Below are 18,689 nucleotides of genomic sequence, written 5' to 3'. Positions count from 1 at the left end.
CATGCTAGCAAAGTAATGCTCAAAATTCTCCAAGCCAGGCTTCTACAGTATGTGAACCATGAACTTCCAGATGTTCAAGCTGGTTTTAGAAAAGGCAGAGGAACCAGAGATCAAACTGCCAACATCCGCTGGATCGTCGAAAAAGCAAGAGAGTTCCAGAAAAACATCTACTTTTGCTTTATTGACTATGCCAAAGCCTTTGTGTGGTTCACAACAAACTGTGGAAAATTCTGAGAGATGGGAATACCAGACCACCTGACCTGCCTCCTGAGAAATCTGTATGCAGGTCAGGAAGCAACAGTTAGAACTGGACATGGAACAACAGACTGGTTCCAAATTGGGAAAGGAATAAGTCAAAGCTGAATATTATCACCCTGCTTATTTAACTTATATGCAGAGTACATCATGCGAAATGCTGGGCTGGATGAAGCACAAGCTGGAATCAAGATTGCTGGGAAAAATATCAATAACCTCAGATATGCAGATGACACCACCCTTATGGCAGAAAATGAAGAACTAAAGAGCCTCTTGATGAAAGTGAAAGAGGAGTGTAAAAAAGTTGGCTTAAAACTTAGCATTCAAAAAACTAAGATCACGGCATCTGGTCCCATCACTTCATGGCAAATAGATGGGGAAATAATGGAAACAGTGGCTGACTTTATTTTCTTGGGCTCCAAAATCACTGCAGATGGTGACCACAGCCATGAAATTAAAAGACGCTTGCTCCTTGGAAGAAAAGCTATGACCAACCTAGACAACATATTTAAAAGCAGAGACATTACTTTGTGGACAAAGGTCCGTCTAGTCAAAGCTGTGGTTTTTCCAGTAGTTATGTGTGGATGTGAAAGTTGAAGAAAGCTGAGTACCTAAGAATTGATGCTTTTGAACTGTGGTGTTGGAGAAAATTCTTGAGAGTCCCTTGGACTGCAAGGAGATCCAACCAGTCCATCCTAAAGGAAATCAGTCCTGAATATTCGTTGGAAGGACTGATGCTGAAGCTGAAACTTCAATACTTTGGCCACCTGATGCAAAGAACTGACTCACTGAAAAAGACCCTGATGCTGGGAAAGATTGAAGGTGGGAGGAGAAGGGGACGACGGAGAATAAAATAGTTGGATGGCACCACCGACTTGATGGACAAGAGTTTGAGCAAGCTCCAGGAGTTGGTGATGGACAGGGAAGCCTGGCGTGCTGCAGTCTATGGGGTCACAAAGAGTTGGACACAACTGAACAACTGAACTGATCTGACATACATAGAGAAGTTGATTGGTTGATTGAGGGGGCTACCTAATCTAAAATCTGGTGAGGCATACCAACAGGTTAGAAGCTCAGGCAGGTGTCATTGCTACAGTCTTATTTAGCTGCATCAAATCTTCCTTGTGGTGTATGGGCTTTTGTCTCGTTGTGGCCCAGGATCTAGAGTGTGTGGGCTCAGTAGTTGCAGCACATGAGCTTAATTGCGCCGTGGCCTGTGCAGTCTTAGTTCCCTGACCAAGGATAGAACCTGTAGCCCCTGTGTTGGAAGATAGATTCTTAACCTCTGGTCCACCCTGGGAGCCCTGTTGCTACGATCTTAAGGCAGGATTTTTTCTTCAGGATACCCATTTTTCTCTTCATGTCTTCAGTTGATTAGATGGGGCCCAACCATATTATTAAAGGTGATGTCCTTCACTTTAGAGTAAGCTGATTGCAGATATTAGCCATATCTATAAAATACCTTTACAGCAACACCTAGATTGTAGAGTTTAATAACTAGATTCTGTAGCCAAGTTCACGTATAAAACTGTCCATCACAGTGCCCTGCCTTATTAATCAAGGGAATGCAAATCAAGAGCACAAGGAAGTATGACTTTATATTCACTAAACTGACAAAATTTAAGTATCTGGTAAGACCAAGCATTGTAAGGACTCTCATATATTGATGGGAATGTAAACTGTAATAGTCATTCTGATAAAGAAGTTGGCACTGTCTTATAAAGATGTTCGTAGCCTAGGATGTTCACGCCTTCAGAAATTTTTGCCCATGAACACCAGGAGATATGTAAAATTTACAAGAAGGTGAAGTAGTTTTAAATATATATATATATATATAAAAGTAGCAAAACAACAACAGTCTGGAAACAAGTATTCATTGATAAAAAAGTAGATCAGTAAATCATTCTGAAATCACAGAATGGAATATTAATCAGTAGTGAATAAATACACAGTAGCCATGTGGATCATGAGTGAATTTTGAAAATATAATATTGAGTATAAAATGCAAGGCACAGAAGATTAAAATAGCATAATACCATTTTTATTAAAGCTCAGAAACAAACCAACAGAATATATTGTTAGGGAATGCAAACCTATGTGAGGACCCTAGCTATGGGGGATGGGCCAGTGAAGGAAGGCAAAGTGGGTTAGAACAGTGTTGCCAGCGTTCTACTCTTTTAAGTTTGGTGTTGAACTCCTGCGTGCTTATTTCATTATAATGCCTCATATTATATGTTACAGATAATCCTTTTGTATTATCAAATCACTTTACATTTTATAAGAACATAAATAAAACTATTGGGTTGACCAAAAAGTTCATTTGGGTCCCATCTTATGGAAAAACACAGATGAACTTTTTGGCCAAGCCAATATTTTTTCATTCCAAAAAAAGTTAAATTTTAAAGAAGAGTGTTTTAATCTATGAAAGTTATTTTTATAATCTATCTCTCTCTATATATATAGCTGATTTAAAGTCTATGAAGGGCTTAGAAGACAATATGATTCAGATTTAATACCAAGGCTGGCTTTCAATCAGGAAGAGGTCCAGATGAGCTGAAACAATGGTTGTTTAACTTTTGGGAGTTTATTGTTGACTGCTTTGAGCTGAAAGTTATTGAACCTCTTCCCAGAAAACATTTCATATGTGGAAAACTTTTCAGTTCCAGGGAGTGATGGTGAATCTGGTCTGGAAATAGGTTACTAAAGCTATCTAACAGTTAGCAATTTTGATGAGCTCATCTTACTGTAAGAAATGTATAGCTGATATTGCTAGTCAGAGGACAAAGAGTCTTCATCAAAGGTGTGACTTCATTCATTAAAGTTAGTTTGTAAATTCATAGAAGTGTCATAAAGCTAGGTTAGAAGAGGGAGACATGATCTTAGTACTTTCAGTTTTGTGTGATGGGTATCATAGTTGGATTTTGGCAAGTGGTTGTCAGGACTCTCTTTCAGGTTTTAATTTTTTAATTTGGCCAGCTTGCCAAGGCTCAAATTGAGGAGTGACCTACTTTTTCCTGGGTCAGAGCAACCAGGGCCTGGGGAAAATAATTCTTTTTTCCTTTGCAGGAAGTTTTGTAAACTTTCTCAGTTGGCAAAGTCTGTATTCCACATCTGATACATGGGAAAGCTGTGCTTAGAAATATGGGTATTTTAAAAATAAAATTTCCAACTTGCAAAAATGCATCCTTGAAAACATAAGATCTCTCTCAGGTGGTTAGCTAAATGAGTAATATAACATGTCATTGTTTATGGATACTTGATAAAGTGAAGAGCAGTATCATGTTTTCTTTGTCTGGCATTTGACAGCTGTTAACTAGTGAAATGAGAGATTAGAGTTTGTGCAACTGAAAGCATACACTTGATGTCTTCAAACAAAACTGTGTCACCTTCTATATAAAGTATTCAATTAGCCTATTGGCAAGATGTGTAGGGTATGCTTTTGAGAGAGTTACTTTTTCTTAGTGAGTTTCTTATGCTGTTTTCTAAGTCCAATAAGATGTTGATATTTACAAGATAAAAAATTATCATAGCTATATAAAAATATATATTGATTGTATTACTATATAATTCATCAAACAGTGTTTTACACAACTGGTAAGTATATATATTTTAAAATATTGACTAATAAAGAATACTAAATTATCAGCTTTACCTTTCTTATCTTTCTTATATAAAAGATGATTGTTTTTTTTCACCCAGCTTGTTTTATACTTTGCCTGTTATGTCAGTTTCCCCACCCCCTTGCATTGGGTTGAAAGAGAAAGTGTTTCTCAGTTTGAAACTATCCTCTTACTTATTTTTCATTTCCATATGATCCCTTATTAAGGCACTAGAAGTATTGGTCTTTTAACTGTCTGTGGCAGTGTACTATTTTTAGTTAATCCTAGAAGGAATAAATCAGTACAGCATAGAGGTTAAGAGTGTAGTTCCCTGGAACCTAACTAGTTGGTGAATCTACACTCAGAAAATAACTAAGTGTAAGACCTTGGCAAGTTGCTTGAATTTTCTCTACTCTGTGGTTTCCTGTGTTTTTAATAAAAGGGTGACTTCAATGCTCTGGTACCTAGTAAAAACTGAGTGAATGTTAACTGTAAAAATAGCAGTAATAAGAATTATTATTCTTGAATTAATTATTGATAGGTTGCAGACTTAACATCCTAGCACTTATGTCTGTTTTAACATCCTAGCACTTATGTCTGTTTAGTGTATTTGTTTGTAATACAGAACAGGTTGGCTGTACCATTCTCTATCTGGGTCTAAATGTCCAGTAATGTTATAGTTCAATTCCTTTAAAAAATAATAATGATATCTGTTGTATATTATGAGTAAAATTTTCAAGGCCTAAGATCAAATGAATGACAAATTATATTCACTTTAATGTTTTTGTGAGTGCCTAGTATATTCAAAGCAATATGGGTAATATACAGACAAAATATAGTTCTTGTACTCTAGTATTAATTTAATAGAAGGGATTAGAGAAATAGAGACAAAATATAGTGTATTTTCCCAGGTGGATGGAAGTTATGATATCAGGATTTAAGAATTTAGAATAGACTAGTAATACAAGCTGAATAAACCAGAAAACCAGTTTAAACATCTTGGGGAACTGAGGGGAAAGAAATTGGGCTGCATACTGTAATTTGAGGATTATTGCTTCATACCCAGGGATCTCTAGGTTAGGTTTTAATTTATATTTATTTCTTCTTCATATTGGTATTACCATCTACAGATGTATGTGTGCGTAATCGCTCAGTCGTGTCTCTTTGTGACCCCATGGACTGTAGCCCACTAGGGGGATTCTCCAGGCAAGAATACTGAAGTGGTTTGTCATGCCCTCCTCCAGGGGATCTTCCGAACCCAGTGATCAAACCCAGGTCTCCCACATTGCAGGTGGATACTTTACCATCTGAGCCGCTCGGGAAGCCTAAGAATACTGGAGTGTGTAGCCTATCCCTTCTCCAGGGGCCCTTCCTGACTCAGGATTTGAACCAGGGTCTCCTGCATTGCAGGCAGATTCCTGAGCTACCAGGGAAGCCCTCTACAAGTGTAATACTTGTTAAAAACTCAGTTTGTAATACCCAAGTAGAAATGTGTAACATTTCTGTAAGAGAGGCATAAAGTATGACCAGTGTTAGCATAGAGGTGATGTACTGTGGGAAAGAATTAGGAAAAAAATCTTCATAGAAGAATATTTGAGCTGGGATTTCAAAGGATGCATGTGATTCCAGGTGAATTTGGGATCTGTAGTAGTTGTTTGCCCCATGGAAGTTCCAAGTGTCAGCATAAATTCAGAATGAAGATTGTACATGGTATCCTCTTGAGAGAGGATGTGTTCATCGGAGCAGGAATGTGGGCATATGTAGGAGTATGTTGGGAGATATATTTGAAGAGCTAAGTTGGTGACAGATCTGGTGGGCCTTGACTGCCTTTAATTTAAATGCGTGACAGAGAACCACAGAAGACTCTTTTACATGGGGAATGGTGATGGTAGTGGTGGTAGGCTAATACAGATGGATTATCTACCAACTGCACTTATGTGTTCATTGAGTTCATGTTTTGTCTCTTTCAGGAAGTTCATGACTTATTACAAGACTATGAATTAAAATACTGTTATGTGGACAGAAATAAGCGAACAGGTAAGATTTCTGTTCTAAGCATCTGATTTTATTTTAATTCTGCATGTTGTCATTATACAGCAAAAAAGCTAAGTGTCTTTTTATTCTTAAACTAATCTCTGAATTTCTTAAACATTAAATCATATACACATTACATAATTTATTTTCTGAAGGTAATATAAGTATTCTAAATTTTAGTCACATAAATTAATGCAGCTTTAGGGAGCTCATTCTACCACATGGACAATGGTGCTGTCAAGAACCACTTTAGGATCCTCCATCTAGGTTATTAGTCTGACCTGGCCCTGCCCACCAACCTTTCTGGACCACTGCTGGGATGCATCAAGCCAAGCAACTAACAGGGTAGGAACACAGCCCCCATAATCAATAGGCAGGTTGCCTTAAGACCTCTTGAGCCCACAGGGGTCACACCAGGCCCTGTCCACCAGAGCATCCAGGACCCAGTTCTACATACCACTAGCCCTGGGACCCCTGGGTCCCTGCAGCCAGCCACCAGTGGGCAGGACCCCCTTGAGCTCTAGCCCAGCCCACCGGTGGGCTGGCTATAGCCTCTCAACCAGCCTTACTCACCAGTGGGCAGACACCATTCCCAAGCCCACCACAGCCCCATAGCCTGCCATGGCAGGACATCGCCCATCACCAGCAGTCCAGCATCAGCTCTGAGACATCTTGGACCCCTCAACCAGGTTCCCCAGAATCTATCCCCATCTACCAGGAAGTCAACACAAGCTGTAGGACACCTAGGACTCCAGAGCCAATTGTATTGGGAAACAGCCCCACACACTGCGGGACTAAAACCAGCTCAAGGATACTCAGGGCCCTTCAATTAAAGATCCTGGGACATGACTTCATCCACCAGTGAGCCATCACTAGCTCTGGGACCACTCGGGCCCTGTAGCCAGAGACCCCGGGAAACAACTCTGTCTACCAGTTGGTCAGTACAAACCCCAGAACCCAGCTTTACCTACTGGTGGGCCAGCACCAGTCCTGGGAGTCTCTGGATCCAATCCTGCCCACCAGCAGGCAGGCCTACGTCAGCCTCAGGGCCACCACATCTCTGCAGCCTGCCCTGTCAGAATTTAACCAACACACAGCAGGATGATATCAGCCCCAGGACCCCTCATGCCCTGGCTCTGCATACCACCAGGCTAGTATCAGTTCTGGACAACTTGTGCCCCTTAGCATCCAGAATCCAGCACCATCCACCAGTGGGTTGACACCAGATTTGGAACTCCCAGAGTACTGCAGCTGAAAAACCTGGTGGGCGGAGGGGGCGGTGCCTAGCTTTGTCTGCCGATGAGCTGACACCAGCCCTGGGAAACCCTGGGTCCCAGCTCCGCACATCAGCAGGCCAACACCAGCTCTTGGACTGCTTAGCCAGTTGCCCCAGAATCCAGGCAGTGGAACAGCACCAGCTTTGGATACCCAAGAACCTACAACCAGCCATGTCAGGAAGCAGCCCCTCCACCAGCAGTCCAAAACTAAATCAGGAACCCTAGTCCTGCAACCACCCCTTTCCCATAACTCATCTTTGCCCATGAGAGAGCCAGCACTGGCTCCTCAGCTTGTGACATGGTCCCACCAACCAACGCCAGCAGCTTCTTCACAATGCAGGGCCTGGCAACCGGCTGGACCAGGCAGCCACACCTACCAGACTTCCTGCAGTGGTCAGCCTGCCACACAGAAGGACCCATGCAGCTCACATGGGGGCACCCCTAGGGTGTGTAGCTCTGGCAGCCAGACAGGAGTGCACTGTCAGCACATATAGGACGTCTCCTACAAAAGGCCACTCCTCCAAGTCAGGGTGTAACCAACCTACCAGATATGTAGAAAAGGAAACAGCAAATTAGACAAAGCAAGGTGCCAAAAGAGCATGTTCCAAAAGAACTTTAAAACTCCAGAAGAGCTATGTGAAGTGGAGATAGGCAGTCTACTTGAGAAATAGTCAAGGTAGTGATTGTGAAGATGATCAGAGAACTTGGGAGAAGATAGGTTATACAGGGTAAGAAGTTAGATGTTTTTAACAAAGGATCAGAAAATTTAAAAAAGAACCAAGCAGAGATAAAGAATGCAGTAACTGAAATAAAGAATAGCAGGATGGTAGATTCTTTCTACTACACCAGAAGGGATCAAAAGTAGATTAAATGATAAGATGAATGAATCAGTGAGCTGGAAGACAGGAGTAGAAATTACTGATGCTTAACAGAAAAAAGAATAAAAAGAAATGAGGATGGTTTAAAAGACCTCAGAGACAACATCAGGCCCACTAACATTATAGAGATCCCAGAAGGAGAAGAGAGAGAGGCAGAGAACATGTTTGAAGACATAATAACTGAAAAGCTTCCCTAACCTGAGAAAGAAAACAAGCATTCAGATAAAGGAAGCACAGAGAGTCTCAAACAGGATCAATCCAAAGAAGACCACAGCAAGACACTTTGTGATTAAAATGGCAAAAAATAAAGACAGTATAAAAAGCAGCAAGGGAAAAGTAGTAAGTTATATACAAGGAAACGCCTGTCAGGCAATCAGCTGACTTTTCCGCAGAAACTATGCAGGCAAGAAGGGAGTGGCACAATATGTTTAAAGCAATGAGAGGGTAGAACCTACAGCCAAGAATACTATACCAAGAAAGACTTTCATTCAGATTTGATGGGGAGATTGAAAGTTTTACGGGCTTCCCTTGTGGCTCCGCTAGTAAAGAATCTGCCTACAATGCGGGAGACCTGGGTTTGGAAAATCCCTGGAGAAGGAAAAGGCTATCCACTCCAGTATTCTGGCCTGGAGAATTCCGTGGATTATGCAGTGTGCTGTATAGTCCATGGGGCCACAGAGAGTTGGACACGACTGAGAAACTTTCACTTTCACTTTGAAAGTTTTACACAGAGTAGAATCCAAAGCACCAGTTTGGATGGGTTCACAGTTACTTTCTATTAAATGTTTGGAGAAGAGTTAACATGTATCCATCTCAAACTACTCAAAAGAATTACAAAGGAATGGATACTTCTGAACTCGTTCTACAAGGCCAGCATCACCCTGATAACAAAACCAAAGATACCACAAAAATTGAAAAGTACAAGACAGTATGACTGATGAATGTGGATGTAAAAATCCTCAACAAAATATCAGCAAACTGAAATCAGCAAGACATTGAAAAGATCATATGCTATGAGCAAGCAGGTCTTATTTTGGGGATGCAAGCATAGTTCAAAATCTGCAAATTGATCAGTATGATAAATCATATTAACAAATTGAAGAATAAAAATCATGACCATCTAAATATGCAGAAAAAGCTTTTTAAAAAATTCAACATCCATTTATGGTTAAAACTCTCAGCAGAGTGGCTGTAAAGGCCATCTGATAAGCCATAGCTAACATCGTATTTAGTGGTGAACAGCTGAAAGCATTTCCTCTAAGATCAAGACCAAGACAAGGATGCCCACTATTGCCACTTTTATCCAACATGGTATTGGAAGTCCTAGCCACAGCAGTCAGACAATAAAAAGAAGAAAAACCCAAATTAGAAAGAGAGAAATAAAACAGATGACACATGTTATATATAGAGATTTCTAAAGATGCCACCAGAAACTCATCAATGAATTTGATACAGTCTCTTCAAGAAATGATGCTCATAGAGGAGAACATAGGCAAAACACTCTCCGACATAAATCACAGCAGGATCCTCTATGACCCACATCCCAGAATTTCAGAAATAAAAGCAAAAATAAACAAATGGGACCTAATGAAACTTAAAAGCTTTTGCACAACAAAGGAAACTATAAGCAAGGTGAAAAGACAGCCCTCAGATTGGGAGAAAATAATAGCAAATGAAGCAACAGACAAAGGATTAATCTCAAAAATATACAAGCAACTCCTCCAGCTCAACTCCAGAAAAATAAATGACCCAATCAAAAAATGGGCCAAAGAACTCAACAGACATTTCTCCAAGGAAGACATACAGATGGCTAACAAACACATGAAAAGATGCTCAACATCACTCATTATCAGAGAAATGCAAATCAAAACCACAGTGAGGTACCATTACACGCCAGTCAGGATGGCTGCTATCCAAAAGTCTACAAGCAATAAATGCTGGAGAGGGTGTGGAGAAAAGGGAACCCTCTTACACTGTTGGTGGGAATGCAAATTAGTACAGCCACTATGGAAAACAGTGTGGAGATTTCTTAAAAAGCTGGAAATAGAACTGCCATATGACCCAGCAATCCCACTTCTGGGCATACACACCAAGGAAACCAGATCTGAAAGAGCCACATGCACCCCAATGTTCATCGCAGCACTGTTTATAATAGCCAGGACATGGAAGCAACCCAGATGCCCATCAGCAGACGAATGGATGAGGAAGCTGTGGTACATATACACCATGGAATACTACTCAGCCATTAAAAAGAATTCATTTGAATCAGTTCTAATGAGATGGATGAAACTGGAGCCCATTATACAGAGCGAAGTAAGCCAGAAAGATAAAGACCATTACAGTATACTAACACATATATATGGACTTTAGAAAGATGGTAACGATAACCCTATATGCAAAACAGAAAAAGAGACTCAGATGTATGGAACAGACTTGTGGACTCTGGGAGAAGGAGAGGGTGGGATGTTTCAGGAGAACAGCATTGAAACATGTATATTATCTAGGGTGAAACGGATAACCAGCTCAGGCTGGGGACATGAGACAAGTGCTCGGGCCTGGTGCACTGGGAAGACCCAGAGGGATCGGGTGGAGAGGGAGGTGGGAGGGGGGACTGGGATGGGGAATACATGTAAATCCATGGCTAATTCATATCAATGTATAACAAAAACTACTGTAATGATGTAAAGTAATTAGCCTCCAACTAATAAAAATTTAAAAAAAAAAAAAAAAAAAGAAATGATGCTCAGAAAACTGGACAGCTTTTGTAAAAGAATTGAAATTAGGACATTTTCTCATACCATATACAAAATTAAACTTGAAATGGATTAAAAATCTAAATGTAAGACTGGAAACCATAAGATCCTAGAAGACAACTAGGCAGAGCATTTTTTGATATAAATCCTGTAGCAGTACTTTTTTTGGCTATCCCTCCTAAAACAAAGGAAGCAAAAGCAAAAATAAACAAATGGACCTTACTAAACTTAAAAGCTTTTGCATAGAGGAGGGAACCACTGATAAAATGAAAAGACAACCTACCGAAAGGGAGAAATATTTGCAAACGGTATGACTGATAGGTGGTTAATATTCAAAATATATGGACAGCTCATACAACTCTATCAAAAAAGCTAAACAATCCCATTAAAATAGGCAGAAGACCTAAATACACATTTTCCCAAGGGAGACATATAGGTGGCCAAGAGGCACATGGAAAGATGCTTAGCATTGCTAATCATCAGAGAACTGCAAATCAAAACCACAATGAAATATCACCTCACACTTGTCAATATGACTATTATTTAAAAAAAAAAAAAACACCCAAAAAACAAATGATAGAAATATGATGAAAAGGCATTCTCATTACAATGCTGGGGATTTGGATTTACACCAATGTAAATTGGTGCAGCTTCTGAAACACAGTATGGAGGTTCCTCATAAAACTAAAAATTGAACTATCATATGATTAGCAACTCCACTCCTGGCTAAATAAAGTGAAAACACTAATTCAAAAAGATGCATGCACCCCAGTGTTCATATCAATGCTATTTACAGTAGCCAAGTACAAGGCAACCTAAGCATCCATCAACAGATGAATAGATAAAGAGGTGGTACACACACACACACACACACACACACACACACACACACACAATGCAGTACCATTCAGCCATAAAAAATGAATGAAATTTTGCCTTTTGCAGCAACATGGATAGACCTGCAGGGTCTTGTGCTTAGTGAAATAAGTCAGAGAATGATAAATACTGTATGTTATCAGTTATATGTGGAGTCTAAAAATAAAACAAATGAATATGACAAAGCAGAAACAGACTCACAGATATTGAGAACAAACTAGTGGTTACCAGTGTGGAGAGGAAACAAGGAAGGGCAAGATAAGCATAGAGGATTAAGAGGTACAAACTGTTACACATAAAATAAGCTATAAAGATACATTGTACAGCACAGGGAAGTAGCCAATATTTTATAATAATTTAAACAATATAATCTGTGAACATTTGAATCACGGACATACACCTAAAATGATATAATATTGTAAATCAACTATACCTCAATAAAAAGTTAGGCAAAAATGGAATTTGCATAGGTTTTTAAAAAATATATATAATATTGCCAGAGCTTTATGAAGCTTTGTGAAGTTCTATAATGAATGTCCTAATGTTATGTTATAACATTTTAATGAATGTTATATTTGCTTAGTATTGCTTGAATTATATTGCTTGAATGAATGTTTTGAATTTGCTTAGTATTGTTCATTTTTAATAATATATTATTGGACTTAGTGAATAGACTATGTAATTTGACCTTTAGTTGTACAAATTGGGAGTATTGTTTAATTTTTCTGCATGTTTTATATCTGAGATTAAAAGCCTAAGCTAGATTATTTTCCCTGTGTACATATGATGTAAATATTTAAAAACATCTCTTTGAGATAACAAAAAAGTAAGGAAATGTCTGAAGGATGATATAACCATTGTGTGTGTGTGTGTATGTATGTGTGGTGTTTAGTCACTAAATTGTGATACTAATGTCTGAAGGATGATATAACTGTCTTGTGTGTGTTGGGGGCCGAGGATGCTTAGTCACTAAGTCGTGATCAGTTCAGTTCAGTTCAGTTGCTCAGTTGTGTCCAACTATTTGCGACCCCATGAATCGCAGCACACCAGGCCTCCCTGTCCATCACCAACTCCCGGAGTTTACTCAAACCCATGTCCATCGAGTCGGTGATGCCATCCAGCCATCTCATCCTCTGTTGTCCCCTTCTCCTCCTGACCCCAATCCCTCCCAGCATCAGGGTCTTTTCCAGCGAGTCAACTCTTCACATCAGGTAGCCAAAGTATTGGAGTTTCAGCTTCAGCATCAGTCCTTCCAATGAACACCCAGGACTGATCTTCAGGATGGACTGGTTGCATCTCCTTGCAGTCCAAGGGACTCTCAAAGAGTCTTCTCCAACACCACAGGTCAAAAGCATCAATTTTCCAGCACTCAGCTTTCTTTACAGTCCAACTCTCACATCCATACATGACCACTGGAAAAACCATAGCTTTGACTAGATGGACCTTTATTGGCAAAGTAATGTCTCTGCTTTTTAATATGCTGTCTAGGTTGGTCATAACTTTCCTTCCAAGGAGTAAGTGTCTTTTAATTTCATGGCTGCAATCACCATCTGCAGTGATTTTGGATCCCAAAAAAATAAAGTCTGACACTGTTTCCACTGTCTCCCCATCTATTTCCCATGAAGTGATGGGACCAGATGCCATGATCTTCGTTTCCTGAATGTTGAGCTTTAAGCCAACTTTTTCACTCTCCTCTTTCACTTTCATCAAGAGGCTTTTTAGTTTGTCTTCACTTTCTGCCACAAGGGTGGTGTCATTTGCATATCTGAGGTTATTGATATTTCTCCCAGCAATCTTGATTCCAGCTTGTGCTTCATAAAGCCCAGCGATTCTCATGATGTACTCTGCATATAAGTTAAATAAGCAGGGTGACAATATACAGCCTTGATATACTCCTTTTCCTATTTGGAACCAGTCTGTTGTCCATGTCCAGTTCTAACTGTTGCTTCCTGACCTGCATACAGGTTTCTCAAGAAGCAGGTCAGGTGGTCTGGTATTCCCATCTCTTTCAGAATTTTCCACTGTTTATTGTGATCCACACAGTCAAAGGCTTTGGCATGGTGATACTGACTCCCAAATTAGCAGGCTTTTGTTTTTGTTTTTGTGGCTGCACTGGTCTTCCCTGCAGTGTGTGGGCTTTCTCTAGTTACAGCACATGGAGTCTTCTCTAGTTGCAGTGCATGGGATCCTGGTGCTTAGTTGCCCCAAAGCATGTGGGATCTTAATTCCCCAAGCAGGGATTGAACCTGTGTCCCCTGCATAGGGGCTCCCCTGATGCAATGCTGGAGTCCCTGATTGCAATGCAGGAGTTGCAGGAGACTCTTTGCAACCCTATGGACTGTAGCCCACCAGGCTCCTCTGTCCATGGGATTCTCCAGGGAAGAATACTGGAGTGGGTTGCTGTGCCCTGCCCCAGGGGATCTTCCTGACCCAGGGTTTGACCCCGCAGCTCCTGCATTGCAGATGGATTCTTTACCTTTTAGCCATGGGGGAACCCTATTATATTAGATACTTGAAACTAATGTTATGTGTTGATTATACTTCAATTTAAAAAGGCTCTGAAGTATTTTGGTCATTAAAATATTATATAGATGCTAGAGCCCTAATGTAGTACTATTATGTGAATTACCTCGGATAGTATAAGAAATTCTGCATTTATTTTTTCTGACTTATAAAAGAAATATAGAAAAGAACACTATAGTTAAAAATGAAATCAAGTTTTTACCTCTGACCCCATGCCCTCCATCCCTCCTTGCCAAAGGGCAAGCACTATCGAATTTGGTGCACACGTTCCATCTGTGCCATTCCATTATGGTAGTTATTAAAGCTGTTCATGGATTCTTTTTGTTCCGGTCACAGGGTAAATAGTGCTTCCCCATCTCTCTTTGAAGTTAGCAGTGGACATGTGATTTGGCTTTTGATGAATGAAGTGCTGTGAAAGTGGCATGTATCCCCTCCAGGTAGAAGGTTTCAGAGCTAGCATGTGATTCACTGCTCACCCCACAACTTGCTAAAGTGATTGAGGAAGGTTGTATGTCCTCTTTAAACATAGTCCCCGAGTGGCTATAATGAGCAAAGCCTCCTTCTTTTCTTCCTTTCAGTGTGGGATATGCATGACGAACAAAGAGGAGAAACCCTTTTATTTTGTTAAGTCTTTGAAATTGTGAAGTGGTTTCCTGTCAAAGCATCCCAACTAATGCCTGAAATTCTACTATATGTAAATTTAGCAGTGTTGTATTGAATACTTGGTGTTTTTTAAACAACATAAATGGTATTCTCCTATATTTTTCATTTAGCGACTAAATGACCAGATATGGCAGTGTACACATAGCTTTAGGTCATTGATTTAAACTACTACATGTTATTCTGTCCTGTGAATTTATCACCACTGATAAATCTGTTCATTACTGATAGGCATTTAGGAAGCTTTAACTTTTCCAGCATTTCAAAAAACACTGCAATGAGTATGCTTTTCCTTTCTTCTGATATACATTGCAGTGGTTTCTCCACAAGTGAATTAGTGGGTTTGTAAGTTATGTTCAACTTCAATGTTAAAAATCTTGACAAAGGCTTTACAGCTCACTTTTAGCCAGGAATGGTGGTGTTTCTACCAGCTAAGATGATAGACATCATGATTCATGGTTGATCAGAAGGAATACCCAAAGATGTTTTGTTTCAAGTGGAGAAAATTAACTCTAGATTAACAATGCTAAAAGTTTAAAAGTGAGACCATTAAGGATCAAGCTCATTCCTGATAACTTAACTACGACCTAGAGAAAAACCTTAAGAATATTTGTTTGAATACAAAAACATCCAGTACCCAGCACGGTAAAAAATTTAGTGTCTGGTATCCAATTAAAAATGACCAGGTATGGCAAAGAAGCAGAGAAGTACAGCCCATAATGAAAAATCAATCAAAACTGACCTGGAATTGAAATAGATGAATTAAAACAGTTTTCAACTGTGTTTCATACGTACAAGAATTTATGGTAAAATTTAACATATTAAGTAGAGGATGGAAGATGTTAAATGTACTTTAGAAATGAAAACTACAATTTCTGGGATGAAAAACAGGGTGGGTAGATGGGATTCACAGCAGAGTAGGCATTGCAGAGGACCAGATCAGTAAATGTGAATACATGGAAACAGCCAAAGGGAAACAGGAAAAAAGAATATGAAACATGAACAGAGTTATCCGTGAACTATGGGCCAACTTCAAAGCCCTAATATTGAAGTAATGCAGTCTCTGTATGAGAGAGAAAGTAGTACAGAAAAAAACATTTAAAGAATTACTAGCTGAAAAATTTCCAGATTTGGCCTGAACCCAGAGATCCCCAAAGCTTAACCAACCTCAAGCACAAAGCATGAAAAAAACTACAATAAGGTAGTTTGTAATTTGTAATCAACTTACTTGCAATTAGTGATAAAGAGAAAATCTTAAAAACAGCTCCCCCCACCAAGGACATATTATGTTTAGATGGAAAAAGATAAATATGACTGCATATTTATTGCAAACAATACAAATGAGAAGACCATGGGGCAATATCTTTTCCTTCTTTGCTGAAAGAAAAAAGATAAAAAAAAGATCACTTAATAAAATTATTAAGACACTTATGAAAGATACTGAAGAATTCACAAATAAACAGAAGGTATTCCATGGTCGTGGACTGGAAGAATTAACATTGTCCACACTACTGAATCTTAAAGGAAATCAACCCTGAATATTCATTGGAAGAACTGATGAATGAAGCTGAAGCTCTAATACGTTTGGCCAACTGAGGTGAAGAGCCAACTCATTGGAAAAGACCGCGATGCTGGGAAAGATTGAGGGCTGGGGAAAAAGGGGGCAACAGAGGATGAGACGGTTGGATAACATCACTGACTCAATGGACATGACTTTGAGCAAATTCTGAGAGATATTGAAAGCCAGGGAAGTCTGGCGTGCTGCAGTCTGTGATGTCGCAAAGAGTTGGACATGACTGAGTGACTAGCACAACACCACCACCACCCTACTTAATAGAAAATATTTGAAAATTATATCTGATAAGGAGCTAATATCCATAATACATAAAGAACTCATACAACTCAATAGCAAAATAATAATTAAAAACCTGGCAGATGATATCTAAAGAGACATTTTTCTAAATTAGACATAGAGGTGGGCAACAGATTCGTGGAGAGGTGTTCAATATCACTAATCATCAGGGAAATGCAAATCAAAACGATAGTGATATATCACCTCACACCTGTTAGAATATAGCTGTTATCAAAAAAGCAAGAAAAAGTGTTGGAGAGGAGGAGTAAAGGGAACCGTTGTACTCTGTTGGTGGGAATGGAAATTGATGCAGTCACTATGGGAAACAGAATCGAGGTCCTTCAAAAAGTTAAAAATGGAACTACCATATTGTCCAGAAATTCCACTCTGGGATATTAATTTGAATAAATTGAAAATATTATTTCAAAAAGATTTAGGAACCCCCATGCTCATTGCAGTGTTATGTACCACAGTCAAGACGTGGAAACTCCCTAAGTGGTTACTGATAAATGGATGAGGAAGATGTCATATATACATAGACAGTGGAATATTATTCAGCCTTAAAAAAGAATGGAATCTTACCATTTATGATAAGATCGATGGGCCTTGAGAGCATTATGCTGAGTGAAATAAGTCAGAGAAATACAAATACTGTGTGACCTCATTTATAGGTGAAATCTCGAACAAAACCAAAAAACCTTGAGCTCATAGATACAGCCAGAGGCTAGGGATGGGGTGAAATGGGTGAGGGGAGTCATAAGGTACAAATTTCCATATAAAATAAGTCATGGGGATGCAATGTATAGCATGATTACTACAAATAACAGTACTGTAGTGTATATTTGAAAGTTGTTAAGGAAGTAGATCTTAAAAATTCTCATCCCTTGCCCCTGATATTTTGTAATTATGTGTGGTGATGGATGTTAACTAGACTTATTTCACAATACATACAAATATTGAATTATTAAACACCTGAAACTAATATAATGTTATTTGTCATTTATACATCAAAAAATCCCACAGAATTATTTACCCACCAAAAATCTATTTTAAAAGTAAGGATGAATAAAGGTATCTTTTAATCATATAGAAGCTGAAAGAATTAATTACCATCAGACCTGCATTATAAGAAGTATTTAAAGAAGTCCTTTAAGCAGAGAGAAAATGGTGCTAGATGGAAATCTGGATCTACACACAGAAATGAAGACTATCAGATGTTTTCTGTGTGTGTATAAAAACTGTTTTGTTAATATTCAGTTCTCTGTAAAAGATAGTGGTTTAAAGTAAAAATAATAACACTATTATGGAGGTTATAACTCCTGTAGAAATAAAATGCATAACAACAATACAAGGATTGAGAGGGGAGAAATGGAAGCATACTGTTGTAAAGTTTTTGGACTATATGCGGAAAGATCAATATCATTTGATGGTGACTGTTAACTTACAGACGTATACTACTAAGCCTGAGTCACCCACTAGAATAATACAGGGAGGAAGCTCAGTAATTGTATTAAATGACATTGCCTTGAATTTCATTACCTATGGTGGTGTTTGAGGAAACAGATAATAATAGTTTAATAAAAGTGGCTATAGTTATAAACTGTGACCTTAAAATTAGAGCTTTCTGTTATAGATAAGAACGAATAATTGTTTTAGAATAGGATACATCAGATGTTCAAGCTGGTTTTAGAAAAGGCAGAGGAACCAGAGATCAAATTGCCAACATCTGCTGGATCATTGAAAAAGCAAGAGAGTTCCAGAAAAACATCTATTTCTGCTTTATTGACTATGCCTTTGACTGTGTGGATCACAATAAACTGTGGAAAATTCTGAAAGAGATGGAAATACCAGGCCACCTGACCTGCCTCCTGAGAAACCTGTATGCAGGTCAGGAAGCAACAGTTAGAACTGGACATGGACAACAGACTGGTTCCAAATAGGAAAAGGAGTACGTCAAGGCTGTATATCGTCACCCTGCTTAT

At 39.1% G+C, this 18,689-nt stretch overlaps 1 protein-coding gene across 2 annotated transcripts in view; it reads left to right on the top strand.

The window, feature by feature from the left end:
- RAVER2 (ribonucleoprotein, PTB binding 2) overlaps positions 1 to 18,689 on the top strand; it is a 142,168-nt gene that overhangs the window by 22,543 nt on the left and 100,936 nt on the right. For both annotated transcript variants that reach the window (XM_070468033.1, XM_020877771.2), the window contains exon 2: positions 5,825 to 5,891. In XM_070468033.1, the coding sequence (XP_070324134.1) occupies positions 5,825 to 5,891 (67 nt within the window). The remainder of the gene's footprint in view (positions 1 to 5,824; positions 5,892 to 18,689) is intronic.

The sequence above is a fragment of the Odocoileus virginianus genome, chromosome 5 (assembly GCF_023699985.2).
Source record: "Odocoileus virginianus isolate 20LAN1187 ecotype Illinois chromosome 5, Ovbor_1.2, whole genome shotgun sequence".
Taxonomy (NCBI): Eukaryota; Metazoa; Chordata; class Mammalia; order Artiodactyla; family Cervidae; genus Odocoileus; species Odocoileus virginianus.
The sequence above is the reverse complement of the archived record's forward strand: the minus strand, read 5'-3'. Positions and strand labels throughout refer to the sequence as shown.